Here is a 14,771-nt window from a genome sequence, read left to right on the forward strand (position 1 = left end):
AGTACCAGGTGCAAGAGATACGGGCGGCCGGACGTACTGCTGTCCACCCACCTCCTCATGTGCTGTTTCGGGAACCTCGGGCAGGAATAATATATACACACAGCAAAGGCAAAGATCCTGCATATAGCTGAAACAGACTGTTGGGGCAAGTGCTGTTAGCGACCACCTATGAAGGCCGGCACGGCACACGAGGGTGGGTGGCAGCAACACGCCCGGCCTAGGGGAGGCCCAGGACTGGTCCAGATATTCGTCACTGGTGTTGGCCATAAGTAGGAATCGAACTCGGGTTAGCTTGTTCGTTGCGCAGCGCGCTTACCGCTACACTACCGCTCCCCCCCCAGACACACACACACACTTATACACACGTATATACACGTATACTCATGTACATTGTTATATTGGAGGGGTCGGTCATTGGCGGAAGACAAGAGGAAATTCCTGAGTGGGCAATGAAGAGGAAGATGGCGGTGGGGGCCGGGAATTCCAAGGACAGCAGCAGAGAAGGAGTGACCTCCCATCGAGCGGAGGTTAACTGGGTTTTGAAAGAAGGCCTTTGTTACTGGCACAGAGAACACGTCTTGGAAAGTAGCGAGAGATGATAGGGGAGAGGTAGGAGAGCACGTGGAGGGGAGTCGAGCGAGATGAGAGAGGAGAGGCAGGTAGGGGCCAGTCCATGGAGGGTCTTTAAGGCAGCGAAGGCAGGGATCTGGTATTTGACTCATGGTTGCATTCATTACGTCTCTACACGTTAAGCACGTCCGCATGTAAATAATAACCATAATCAAATGCAGCCTCCCACTTGATATTAGCAAGGTTTGTCGTCTGGTGTGATGGTAAGGTGTGGCACTGGCATGTGGTGCGGTGTGGTAGTGAGCTGTAGTGCTGTAGTGTGGCGTTGGGGCAGTGAGCTGTCGAGTATGGCGCGACATTCCACGCTGCGTCCCACCCTGCGGTTGACCAGCCGGCTGTCCAGCACGTGTCCTGCCCTCCCACTGCCGCACAGCAGAGAGTGATGGCTCTCTGCTCACTGCTCACTGGGCCATTGGCATTCTTCGCTGCAGCACAAAGGAGCCCTAATGAGGCTCTCGAAAGCCCCCAGAATGCATCTCCATTAGGAGTCCCTTGTTGGCCGCTGAGTACGAGGGAGGGGAGAACACAGTTGGGGGGGGGGGGGGAATGTGCAATGGGGGTGGATACAGGCGCGCACCCCACGCTGCTGTCCCACGTGGCCCCCTCCCGCCACGGGGGCAGCCTGGCGCAGACCCCGCGCTTTCATGGCGCGCGCATCGGCGATTCGTCCCACGACAATTCAGTCGTCGTAACTTCAGGGTCGTGATTTGAGTTTTAAAAGAATCGGTGAATTTTTCTGTGGTCGTTTATACCGCGCCCGTTTGCGTCGTTTCATCACGTTCTGGGTCACGAGCGTAAGACTCGACTTTGGTCAATGATTCGAGGCACCGTTACTCCCGCAACACTCCCCTGCAGCACCTACCAATACGGCATCAATTCCCCTGGGATTGGGGTGGAATCGGCAGAATTGTCCAAAGATCCCGACGTAGGAGCCTCGGGTAAATAAGTGCCATTATGGGTCAACGAAGGCTCATCACGACTGCTTAGTGAGAAGGTTTATCGAGATGTGCTTTTATCGACTGAAATTAGAGCTCGATTTGCTTTGGTTAGCCTAACAGTGCGTAATTAATCTGTTGCTACATTTTCCCCCGTGTGTAAATATGCGGTAAATTTGATCCGTGAACTCTGCAGCACGAACTAAATTATTGGATCCCTTTCTCCTGCAGCCGCTCGATTTTGAAGAGGTTACAGTGTCGATACGAGTGTGCGCGTGCGTGCACGCGTACGTATGAGTGCGCGCGTGTGGATGCGCGCGTGTGGGGGCACGCGTGTCACGCCGTGGCTGGAGGCTCGCATCACGTCGAACAGGCAATACGTGGCCACAGGTACACCCGGGGTTAAAAATTGTAAATACGTGTAAACCCGGTCCATTCGACTTGGGGAGGTGGTGGGGGTGTGGGGCCTGTGGGGGCGATACATGTCCCACACAGACCTCGGCCATTCCCGCCGTCTCACTGCGGGGCCAGACCAGCTACCGTAAAATGGGTTAGTGATGGTCTTGATGAAAAAAGCACTTATGTTGTGCTCATAAAACACCAAACGGTTATTGCGTCGGCCCTGGAAATTGCCAACGGGCTTTTTAATGTAAATGCGGGTAGACGTTTATCTCGTTGCTTCCTGGGAATTACTTGCATTGTAGCTTTTAGGACCGTATTAAACATCGCTCCTTCTTGCATTTTTATAAGTGCATTTTTGGCCCGGCAAAAGCCACGAGCGGCGATGCCGGATTTTATTCTTGCGTCTGCGGAGCGCGCCGCAAGAGAGCGCCGGGGTGAACGTCGCGACGGCCGCCACTTGTTAACGTGCGGAGCGCAGGCAAAGAGGAATCCGTCACTTTTTTTTTTTATTATCCGATCCCAGAAGGGCGATTATTCGCAGTGGTCGCGTCATCCACTCGTGACCACTCTTGTCCCTTTGTTCTCGCGCTGTACGAGCGTGCGGTGCTTGTAAAGCACCAAGACTCGCGTCGTTTTAAATTCCCTTCCTCTCGGCAGAGTGCGGTGCACCTAGCCCAGGTGCGTTCATCTGAACCCCTCTCTCATTCCGGTGTATTTACATTCACAGTGCCTCGTACCATTTTCCTGCGTTACCGTCATCCAATATTCGTACGCTTTCCGTTGTCACCCAAAACGCTCTTCAGCGCGAAGACAAGGATCGCAGAGGTGAGATTTTAGGCGTCGGGTGAGGGATAATTGCCGATCACCTCCTCTCCACGGTGGTCATGCCCTGCCGCCACCATCCTTAACGTCCTCCTCACTGGGGGGGGCGGGGGGGGCGCTACGGAGGATCCAACCTTGATGTCGTGCTCGAGCCGGTTGCCAAGACGACCTGCGGACGATGATTGTCTTGCGAGCGGCGTGCGGGCCGCGGTCTTTCATCGTTTGGGTTCTGTTGTGCGGCGCACTTTCGTTTTTTTTTGCCGAGCGAATCGTACTGATTGTGCGTACGCACATGTTGGCACAGATCTGGCAGTGCGGTGGCTCACTGGAGATCGTCACGTGCTCGCACGTGGGACACGTGTTCCGCAAGGCCACGCCGTACACCTTCCCCGGCGGCACCGGCCAGGTGATCAACAAGAACAACCGGCGCCTGGCCGAGGTGTGGATGGACGAGTTCAAGGACTTCTTCTACGTCATCTCCCCTGGTGAGGAGCCACAGCCACTACCCCCCCCCCGGCTGATGAGAACGACAGCAGTCGACATTATAAGGTCGTGCTCATTGTACACAAAGTGCTTGCCACAAATGAACCACAATACCTTGCTAATTTTGTCAAGGAGCATAAACCATCACGTGAGCTCCGGTCATCCTCGCAGCATCGGCTTTTAGCTCGCCATCAAACAAATACGGTGGTCACCGCGTCGCGCACTTTCGGATGCGCTTCTGCGGCCGTCTGGAATGCTCTTCCATCTGATATTAGGAAGCCACTGGAGCTATGCACTTTCAAATAATCTAGATTGAAAACTCATTTCGTGAGAACTGCTTTTTATGTTTAGTTGTTCTTCCCCCGCATTTACGATGAGCACGGTTGGCTACGTACGGTGCGAAAGAAGTTCAACATGCGTAAATGTATTCATCCTGGATATCCTCATCGCCACCACCATCGTCATCATCAACAGTGATCAATCCACTGCTGGATGGAGGCTTAATGAATCTGTCGCCGTCTCTCGCGGTTCCTGCGGTGCAACAATCCACCCAGCCCAGCTCCTGAACACAACGGCGACTTCTCCGAATTTATGGTGGACGGCCTCTTGGGCGCTTTCACCCCTTTGACTGCCGCTCCGTCGCTCGACCGCCGGCCACCGTCCCTGCCCAGGCCCCGCTCGCGTTTCTTGACAGTCAGCAGGGTGCCATTCAACCTGCTCACGCCAGGCTAACCCGGCAGTTATCCAGGAAGCCTCGCCGAGCCTCGCTCCCGTTTCAGCAGAGTTCTGCGGCCGGAGAAAAGCCTCGTGGACACAATGGGGATAAATGCTTAAAATTCCATGCAGATGGATTCCTCAGCCCACTTGACGGCCACCTGGCAGCCCAGCATGTTTGTGAGTTGCACGAATCTACTTCAATCCATCCTGCAGTCCTTGTCTTCGGAGCGTGGCATCGCAGGCGTTATCCACATTGACTTGCACACAATAGACAAATATCTCCTTTATAGCCTTCAAAGAATTGACAAATGGAGTTAGTGAGCGCCTATGAAGGCACATCACACCAGGTACTCATTTGAGGCTGAGTCGACCTAGGGGAGGCCAATGACCGGTTCAGATAATCATCACAGGTATTGGCCGTGGGCGGGAATCGAACATGGGTCGCCGCGTTCGTAGCACGGCGCGCTGACCGCGACACCACCGCTCCCCACACAGACACACACAGACACACAGAGACACACACTGAGCTCACAACACTGAACGTCACCCAGGTCACGCTGCTCCCTGGCTCGTGGAATCCTCCCGAGATGAGCACCGCGTCGTGCACGCCGCGTAGGGGGGGGCACGGGAAGGGACGCGCCGAGACTCGACGCCTCTGCCCGCGATGCACGACCGGCGCGTCACGCGCCCGTGGCGCGTACGCAGCAACTCCGGTGGCGTCGCGCGGTCTGGGGGGCGGTGGCGTGGGGTGATTGCGGGGCAAGTGGGTGGGTGGGGGGGGTGGTCCCTGACCCCCCCTCTTCATCATCCGCCGCCTGAGTCTCCCCCGGGCTGTGGATCTCGGCGCGCCGGCCGCGCGCTCCGTTATCTACGCCGCCGTGCGTCGTCTCGCCCCCAGGTGTGACCAAGGTGGAGTACGGCGACGTGTCGCAGCGCAAGCAGCTGCGCGAGCGGCTGCAGTGCCAGCCCTTCTCCTGGTACCTGGAGAACATCTACCCCGACTCGCAGATCCCGCGCCACTACTACTCGCTCGGGGAGGTGCGTGCCGCTGTCGCCGCCGGTGTATGGCTGGCGCGAACCTTTGCCGTGGTTTTTGCACGATGCTTAGTAGCGTCGTGCACTGGCAATCCTTTCCAGGTCAAAAACATAATGTGTTTGTTGTTGCCGTAATTGCAGTGTAAGTTGTAATATTATTATTGTCTGCCGTTAAAATTTACGTAAAAGACAAATTAACAATGTTAATAAATGCATCACAATCTTAATCTGGAGCCGTGAGGCACAGATAACGGAGCCGTGCTTAGAACAATGAGAGGTTTGACGTGTCTGTGAAGCCCCCCTTGCCGTGGCGCGCATCACAAGTGGACCTTCAAGCTTTGGTTTCGTGCAGAAACGCTGCTCGCAGGCTCCGGCACAAAGCTCGGTCGACCCGCTCCGAGAAAATTCTGCCAATATTTTGCGCAAATGAAAAGAGGCCAACTCCTTGATTCAAAGCAGATGAGAGCCACTCGAGATTACAAATGTTCATTATGCAGAAACGCACGCGTCGTGGATATGAACCGCAGCGAGCTATTGGCAGTAGCGCTATGTGAACGGCAGTGCACGATGCACGTGCTCATGGGAGCGTAGCGCGAGGCCCGGTGTCGGAGCTGCTATGCCCGTGACGTAGGACCACTGGCCTCCAACCCTCGCTTGCACGGAGGTCACCTTCACTTGGCCAGGTTTTTCCTGTCATCGCATCGTCTTGTGGAAGCACCTTGGAACACCAAAGCTCTTACCTCCCGTAACCTGACCACCCCTCTCCACTACATCCTCCTCCTGATCCTCCCACCGTGACACCTCTGCACGATGCGCCACCGTGCCGCGGGAGTGGGCGGGCGCGGACCGCTGTGCGAGCACGCAGGGCTCTGGCACGGCTCTCGTCCGGCTCGGCTCCTCCCAAGGGAGCGCGTGCTCGCCCCCCCCCCCATTAAGGGCCAGTTTGTGTCTTACACTCCCCGCCCTCCCTCTCAGCACCCTCCCCTGCCCCCACCGCCCCTACCACCTCGACGCTCGGATGCGCAAAGGACGTCTTCCGATCGTTCGGTGTCTGCCGGGGCCGCGGCGGTGGCGGCGGGGTGCACGGAAGCGTCGCCGGTTGGGGGGCGGCAGCGTTTGTGACGGGAGGGCGATGTTTTTGCGCGCGGCCGGGCGCAGCTGCACGTCCGCTAATGAAGCCTTGACGTGTCCCGTCTGCGCGTCCCTGCATCGTGGTGGACGCTCGCCGTGCGGCAGACGGGACTAATGACAGATGTGACACACTTCACCAGGTGCACACGCACACACACACAGAGAGCCACAGCCCATACAATATTCATGAAGCCAAAATTGCACGCAGTTGCAGAGAGAGGCCGGCAGCCTGGTTTTAATCAGCTTCTTGAGCCGAGCAGGGAGGAAAATGAATTGGGTCTTCACGTGGGTTTTTTTTCCAACATACACAAGAACATTTGTGAAATCTGCGTGGGAAAGCATGAATATTTCAAATGAATTCACCTTGGTAGACTGCATGGAGAGGGAGGTGGGGGGGGTGGTGTGGATTAATAAAACTCGACGGAAAATGATTTTCAAATTTGCTGCATTATTTAAAGTCAGGATCGTACGACGGGCAACGTGACGCCGACGTTCGGTGCGCGTCCTGAATCAGGCCGTCGCGCGGAGTCGCCGCACAACGTCTCCAAAATGCAACCGGACGCACGAATAAATAAACGAGGAATCATTTATATGCAAACGCTCGCACGCGCAGGCGGGCGTGCACATGCACGCCCCGCCCGCACGAGCGGACGCGTCGGTAAGTGCACATTCATAACGCAAACGCGCAAACAAATAGCACCGTAAATTATTTACAAATGAATAATTAAATGTGCACAGTTTATTTAAATTAAATTAATTGAACAAACAAAGTGGAGACATGCAGGGCTGTCCGCACGCTGACTCGGCACGGTGAGTGACGGCCCCCCACCGAATGTGCTGCCGTGCCTCCACCGTGCCTCCACCGTGCCCCCCACCGTGCCCACACGGTGCCCCCCCGCCGTGCCCCCCACCATGCCCCCCACCGTGCCTTCACCGTGCCTTCACCGTGCCTTCACCGTGCTCCCCGCTGTGCCAAACCCTGCCCCCCGCCGTGACGCCGCCGTGACACTGGTGGGCCCGCAGAGCGGCGTAATCACGCGGGCACGCCGCGTCTTAATCGCCTCCCTTGGATTTCCATCCAATTCGTTTGGTCGCTCTTCCTTCTCGCCCCTCCGCCGTGCAGATCCGCAACATGGAGACCAACCAGTGCTTGGACAACATGGGGCGGAAGGAGAACGAAAAGGTCGGCATCTTCAACTGCCACGGCATGGGAGGCAACCAGGTGCGAGTTTGCAAGAACTTGCCGGGGGCGGGGAGTTGGGGGGGGGGGGACGGCGGCCCCTAGCGCCGACTCTCGCGTGCCCCACGCTGCTTCGTCACCGCGCGCGGTCGCCTCGCGCCCACGTGTTGCGGGGGGGATCGGCGTTGCGGGGGGGATCGGCACACGGGGCGCACTTCTGTGCCTGCGGTCGGCTCGATGAGCCCGTCGGGTCCTAGGCAGGCGCTCCTCCCGGTGAGCCTCGCCGGGTGCTTTTTACAGAAGGCAACGTGTTTGTTGGCATCTTCGTCGGGTGCGCGGGCAGGCGGGCGAGCGCAAAGCTGCGCTTTTCACGCTCGCCCACGCCGAGCGCTTGAGAGAGCAGCTGCGAGGCGGCGCCCTGTCTCCTGTCCCGTCTTAGCTGCGTGACTTCCGCTAAGCTCCTCCACCAAATGACATCACCTGCAAGCCGATGTGAATTAATCCCGGGCTAGAAAAATTAAGAAAACGATACAGACGATGGACGTGTCACACACGCTCCACGTGTCACGCGCGCCACCACACTGCAGCTAACGGTCCTCACTGCTGCACGCACACGCACGCACACTGCTCCTAAGAGACAGAGCAGGGTACGCATCACAGCTCATTCATTACATTGCAGCTGGAAGCGGCGGCCGTGTTGAGCTTATGAACCCTAATGAGTTGGAAACTGGTTTATTTTTGCAGCTGTTACGATTGTCTTTAAAAAATAAAAGCCAAAGCGGTGATCTGATAACATCGGCTTTGGGCAGCGCTTGTCTTTGCAACTCCTAGCCAGTGGTGTAAATTCTACATTCTATGGTGGAAACAAAAAAAATACGACACCCGTGAACCCCACAGGTAACTTGAACTAAAGCAGCGTGCGTGTTGCCGAGCGAGCGGGGATGACGGGCCGAGTCAACCCCCGAGCGGGATCGCTGCCTTCTGATCGCGAGCCGTTCACGACAACCGCTCGGCCCAAAGTTTGACTTTGTGCAGCGTTAGAAGAACGGCGGGAGTCTCGGGGGCGTGAGCCAGCGGTCGGCCTGTCGGTGCAGGGGCAGGGTGGTGACGTGGAGCTGCGGTGACGGCGCCCATGTGTGTGTGTGCGCGCGCGCATTCTGGCGGCGGCGGCGGCGGCGTTGCGGGCAGGTGTTCTCGTACACGGCGGAGCAGGAGCTGCGCTCGGACGACCTCTGCCTGGACGTGTCGCGGCTCAACGGGCCCGTCGTGATGCTCAAGTGCCACCACCTCAAGGGAAACCAGCTGTGGCACTACGACCGTGAGGTGCGCCCGCACGCACGAGCAGCAAAAGCAGCCGCCGCTTGCAACCAAGTGCTGGTGATGTCACCGCAATGCTTGTGCCAGGCTAGGTGCACTTTGAGGCTATCACGTGCACTTTGGAAGGCTCGCTGGCAGGGGGTGAAGGGACACACCCTGATCGTTATAGGTCGACCAACTGAGGTGACTGACAGATGCATCACCCCCGCTCCCCGCTGTGCCAACAAGACAAACGGACTGTTGAGGCGAGTGCTGTTAGTGAGCACCTATGAAGGAAGGCATGGCACTCGAGGGGGTGGGTGGCCAACACCTCGCCTGGCCCCCGTCGTCTCTCCAATGCTGATGTTTGCACACGACAATGGGTGCTCTTTTATTAAAACCGAGTCGACCTAGAGAGCCCCAGAACCGGTTCAGTTGTTTGTCACCGATGTTGGCGGCGAGCGGGAATCAAACGCGGGTCGCTGGGTTCGTAACCGGCGCGCTAACCACGACAATACCCACAGCACCATCACCCGCACGTGCGCACACATCTGTGCACAATATTGACAACAGCAATACAACTGGTTCTCTTGTTCACGATCCATCGCTACGCACTTTTAAATTGAGGTTCTCCAACTGCATCACTCGCACGTCATCAAACCATCGGTGCTCCATCAGTTTCACGGAGAGTCAAAAGCCGCCCGGAGCGGCCGCCAAACACGTGTTGGGCTGCTGCCGCTGTTATTGACGATGTTAAAGCATTTACCCGCATTTATATACACGTGGTATGAGAGGCAGAGGTGGCCCGTGGGAGCAGTGATGTTTACGGTTTGAATTTTTATCCAGTTTGGATTTACACGGCGTCTAAAACGCAACCGCATTGCGAGATGCTGTGCACAAACAGTTGGCTTTTTTTTTCTAGAGAGGACGGACCGCTGGGGGCAAGCAGCAGGGGATAACGAGCGACCTTCCGCTGAGCAAACGTTGTCCTGGGGACTTCCACAGAAAGCCTTGCACAGTGCGTGGAGGAGAGTAGATGGAGATGAGAGGGGAGAGGCAGGAGAGAGCGTACAGAGGAATAGAATGAGATGAGAGGAGAGTGCGTGGAGGGGAGTGGTGGGAGATGAGAGGGGAGAGGCAGGAGGGAGCGTGGAGGGGAGTGGTGGAAGATGAGAGGAGAGAGGCAGGAGGGAGCGTGGAGGGGAGTGGTGGAAGATGAGAGGAGAGAGGCAGGAGGGAGCGTGGAGGGGAGTGGTGGGAGATGAGAGGAGAGAGGCAGGAGGGAGCGTGGAGGGGAGTGGTGGAAGATGAGAGGAGAGAGGCAGGAGGGAGCGTGGAGGGGAGTGGTGGGAGATGAGAGGGGAGAGGCAGGAGAGACCGTGGAGGGGAGTGGTGGGAACAGGTCAGCAGTGTTTTGTGGAGCTGCTGCGCCCTCTGCTGGCGCCGAGCGCCGCTCGGCTCGTTGTCCTCGACCCGAGCTCGCAGCGATCGGCAGCCGCCTCTAGCGGCGCGCCCTGTGAGTGGCCATACGCTGCCGTTCGTGCACGAGCCTTCTCGCTCCAGTCGGCGAGGAGTCGGTGCCCATTCTCTGGTCGACTTTCACGGCCGTTCAACGTTTAGAAGTCTCTCCGTCATTGCGCTCTGGTTCCAGTGATGCCACGTTCGTTAATACCCGCTCATTTCCTGCAAGCACACACATCCACGTTTGACAGACTGGATGACGCTACAGGCTATGGGCGTAGAGCGAGCGGTGGTTCTCAGAGCGTGGTTCCCCGGTGCCACCGGTGGATGGTCGGGACGGTCCCTCCAGGTGGTTTGCGGGGCTGTGATGCAAACGCAGGTCGATACGCAAACAACGGCAATGTTTGTGTACCCTTTGTTTCAGACGTTACTTTATATTTTACTCGTGATATTTCATTTTTAAATGATGTGAGATCAACTACCCTGATTGAACTACCCTAAGATCTAAATGCCGCCCCAACCCCCACCCTAAAACAAAAAACGTATAGACGTATAGCTACAGTAACATGAATGATTCGTACGAGTGTGTAATCGTCGAGCGTTCCTGCTCTCTTTGCCGGACGCGCTGCGTGATGCCGTTGTTGTCGTCCTCCTCCTATGGGCCGGTGTGCGCAGCGTGTGACTCTGAGGCACGTGAACAGCAACCAGTGCTTGGACCGGGCGGGAGAGGAGGACAGCCAGGCGCCCACCGTCCGCGACTGCGCCGGCGTGCGCTCCCAGCAGTGGCTGCTGCGCAACGTCACGCACGAGGCGCTCGCCTGAGCCCTGCGCCCGCAAGGCCTCGCCGTCCCCGCGTACCTTCACCGCCCGCCTGCCCACCCGCTTTCTCTGCTCCCTCTCCTCTTTATTTTCCGTCCGCCTGCCTCGCCCTCGCCACCGGGATTTCCTGCTCTCCTAGGTGGCGAAGTCGCCGGTTTCTTTGGGCCGTTGATGCGGGCGGGCGGGCGGGCGGGCGGGCCGAGGAGTCGGGGCCTAGCTCTGCCCAGGGACACGAGCCGTGCCGACGGGTGCCTCCACTCGATTGCGGTGGCGGCGATGGCGGCGGCGGCGACCCCCGAAGGGAGGTGGGCGGGCGACGTGGCGGGACTGAAGGCGGTGCGGGAGCCGCCCCACGTCGGGGGACACTTTGCGAGGCTCTGCAAGAAGAGGCTCGCACGCGGCCGTGTCCGAGCCTGCCTGGGTGTGTGCGACACCGAGCGGGAAAGGAAGGGTAAAAGCAGCAGCAGCAACAGCAATCTTTCCGGATGTGACTGATTTAGAGATTTTATGACTCGTGAATCGCTGACGAAGATCAGAAGAGGAGGAGGAGCGCCTGATGCTGCCTCTCGCTGCCGATGCAGAGAGTCGCTAAATGCTTATATTTTCTACAGGCGGACTGTGTGACTGATGCCCATCGGTCTTGGCTGACGATCGTTTGGTGTGCGTTTCTCCTGTTCGTAGGCGAGTGTCTTGGGCGGGGGGGGGGGGTGTTGTGTGATTGGGAAGTGGGGAACACGATTAATATACGTTTTTTTTAAATGTAGAACTGATAACAGCTGGCTGGTAATCAAAAGGCGAAATAGCATAGAATCACTTGCAGGAAGGTAATTTTTTACGAGACAAACAAAGTTAAAAGCAAGTTTCTCACACCAGTCCCCCGTGTAACGGCCACCGCACCCTGTCCAGAGCTGTGTCCTATCCTCCGTTCCTCGCCGGTTCATTGACTCTCGGCCATGTTTACATTAATTTCACTGAGCAATCAAAATGAGTGCGTTTTGTTTATTATTGCTTTTTTACTTTGTTTCATAATGGCTGCAGCTTTTCTGTCACGGTGATCAGCTTCGTTGTTATGGGCGGGGGGGGGGGCGGTGTTTGTCTCTCATGATTTTGTATGGTTATTTTTATCTGCCGGACAATGATGATGAAGGACGATGGCAAGATATCCATGGCACCCATGTGCCGCACGCGGACCTGATTGAGAGGACTGTGACGCTCACCAGACACGGAGAGAGACGGAGAGACAGCGCGCTCGGCTAAAAGCACAATGGGAGCCTATTTTACTCTTCACAAGCCAAGCTGCACCGCTTACACAGCACCGCCGCCTAGCGGTTAACAACCCCCTGAACGCTAAATCAAAAAAAAACATCTGCCTTCTCTTTGTTTTGCCTTCGCCAGGCACGAGGGAATTTCACTTTTCTCAGTCCATTAGTAAAAATGCCCGGGCGCTTGGCCACACACGAGATACGAGCGCCGTCTCGTCCGCCGTTGCCATGGCGACGACGATGTGAACGCCCCATCGCCACGCGGCGTTTTTATCACAACGGGGGGGGGTGGAGGGGTGGCAGCCGGGGGGGGCCAGAGGAAGGGGAACCAACCGCGTGGTGGAGGGGGGAGGGGGGTGCGGTGTTTTGAGTTTTGCGGATCTAGGCTCTCGTAAGCGGTGCGCCGCTCGCCACTTCCCCACGAGAGTGGGGTTGTCATTGCGCGCCGACTCGACCGTAGTACCGTGACTGTTAAAGACTCTTGCCGCGTGCCGCTGTGTATTTTGTGTGCAGTATTAAAGGTGACAGTGTTTACAAACCCGCCGCCTTTTCCCCTACACCCCCCCCTCACCTACCCCGGGCCCCCCACGATCGCCACGCCGCAAGCCGCCGGGAGTGCAGAGTCCCCGCGCGCTGTCCGTGCCCCTGGGGTTTCACCGCGTGCCACCCTCCGTGGCGACCGACCTGCGTTGCTCGGCACGTACGCGCGGAGCTCTTGTCAAGCCGCTGCCGGATAAGGGTCTCCACGCACCGGCGTGGGTTGTCGGAAGTCGTTTGCTGCAACTTTACCGCTCTCGCCAGCGCGCGGTTGGCGAAGGATGGGCGTAGAGACATCGTAGAGTCGATGCAGTGCCCTCTGCTGCCCATAACACAGTCCCACACGACGCAGCGCCTGGAAAGTGCATGGTGGTCATCAATCCGATGCTCCACCCAGATCTCCATTTCTTGCTCAGCTTCTGAGATCTGGTGGAGTTGGCAGGCACCTGTAAAGAAGAAACGCGTTTACTCTCACTGGGCCTACCATCATCACCATGCACATGTTTAGTCCACTGCTGGATGATTGCCTCCCGAGTCGTCGCCGTGTCCAGCGTTTCAACAATCGACCTTGCGCAGTGTTCTTCATTGCAAGGCCCGCGGGCCACTGGCGGCCACTCGTGGCCTTTAATTGTGGCCCCTGACGTGCGGCCCCCGACAATACGCAATGTGTGAAAATCTCGTGCTGCTGTCAAATCCCAATGGTTTCAAATGTGTGGCAGGCGGCCCTCACACTGATTATGTCTTATTGGCGAAAGTGTCCCCCCCCATGACAATTAGTGAAGGGCACTGCCCTCGCGCCTGCACGTGACCTGCTTCCCCCCTGCGGTGGGCATCCACTGGAGCGCGTTCCCTCCCTCGGCTCTCTCAACCTAGCCACGTGTCCTGCCCGAGCCCCCGTTAAAATTAGACATTTTTTTTATTTTACCAGGTAAGGCTCACGGAGCTATGCAGCTCTTTTTTTTCAGAAGCGACCTGGCCACAAATGATAGCTCAACGAAGTGGCTTATCTTGTGGAAATGTATAGCAGCCAAATACTCTAAACACGTGTTTATAAATGTGGAGTGGAAAAAAAGCAGAGGCCCCAGAGAAAAATTCCAGGCGACCACGGGGAGGACATGCAAACTCCAAATATACAGCAGGCGTCAAGGTCAGGATCGAACCCAAGACCTCTATACCAGGCGAGGTAGTAAGCATCTCGCAACGTCTAAACGACGTCCTTAACTTATGGGCGCTTTCCTAATGATAGAGGAAGTGATTGGGTTTTATTTTTAGTAAAGATTTCTCTGATCAAAATCTCTTGGAATGCGCCCGATCTCACGCAAGGTTGATCCTGGAAAGTACTCGGATGGGTGACAACCGTGCGAAAAACATCTGCTGGGGGGGGGCAAGGCTGTCAGCAGAGGGTCGGCGCAACAGAATCGTCAACTGCACGCTGCCGCGTCTATGCTCCCCCGTGCCCACCCACCCGCGTTGACCGGCACGACGCCCGCGGCCAGCTCGGCGTGGGAGTAAGAGGAGACCCCTGATCCGGCAGTGGATGACACGAGGGGGCTCCTTTCGCCACCATCACCCTTCCTTGCCACCCCTCCCCTCCCCAGCGCTCAAACCCCATCCCTTTTTCCCATCGGCCAAAAAGACGAGTGTACCATTTATCATTCTTGTAAAGCGCTTTGACAAAGGAGCTTTATAAAATCCTAGCTAAGATAACATGTACATACCGCGCAGGAATGATCGCCCGGGTGCACCTATCGCAGAAGAGATGCAAATCCCTGAGTGGTGGGGAGCGATCACTGCAGCAATGCGGTCTCCCCCCCCCCACTCATCGCCGCCTCCTCACCCCACAGCGCCATGCGGGGAGCAGAAGGTTCATCACGTGACGTGTTGCTCGCCGAGCCGTCACCGACGTGCCGCTTAATGGGAGTTAATTGGATGTTTCTCTGCTCTTTTCCCCTCCACATTTAGAAACACGCGCTTAGATTATTTGGCTGTTGTAAATGTCCACGTGATAAGCCACTTCGTGGAGATATCATCTGTGGCGCTGTTGTTGGCTTTACCTGGGAG

General features: G+C 57.0%; 1 protein-coding gene across 1 annotated transcript in view; it reads left to right on the top strand.

Annotated features, from left to right (window-relative positions):
* The window catches only part of LOC144934412 (polypeptide N-acetylgalactosaminyltransferase 13), a 65,247-nt gene extending 52,795 nt beyond the window's left edge, over positions 1–12,452 (top strand). The window contains exons 8-12 of the mRNA XM_078860143.1: positions 3,094–3,274; positions 4,888–5,027; positions 7,279–7,377; positions 8,524–8,658; positions 10,768–12,452. Coding sequence (XP_078716269.1) covers positions 3,094–3,274; positions 4,888–5,027; positions 7,279–7,377; positions 8,524–8,658; positions 10,768–10,914 — 702 coding nt within the window. The 3' untranslated portion in view covers positions 10,915–12,452. The remainder of the gene's footprint in view (positions 1–3,093; positions 3,275–4,887; positions 5,028–7,278; positions 7,378–8,523; positions 8,659–10,767) is intronic.
* The last annotated feature ends 2,319 nt before the right edge of the window (positions 12,453–14,771 follow it).

The sequence above is a fragment of the Lampetra fluviatilis genome, chromosome 10 (genome assembly GCF_964198595.1).
Source record: "Lampetra fluviatilis chromosome 10, kcLamFluv1.1, whole genome shotgun sequence".
Classification (NCBI taxonomy): Eukaryota; Metazoa; Chordata; class Hyperoartia; order Petromyzontiformes; family Petromyzontidae; genus Lampetra; species Lampetra fluviatilis.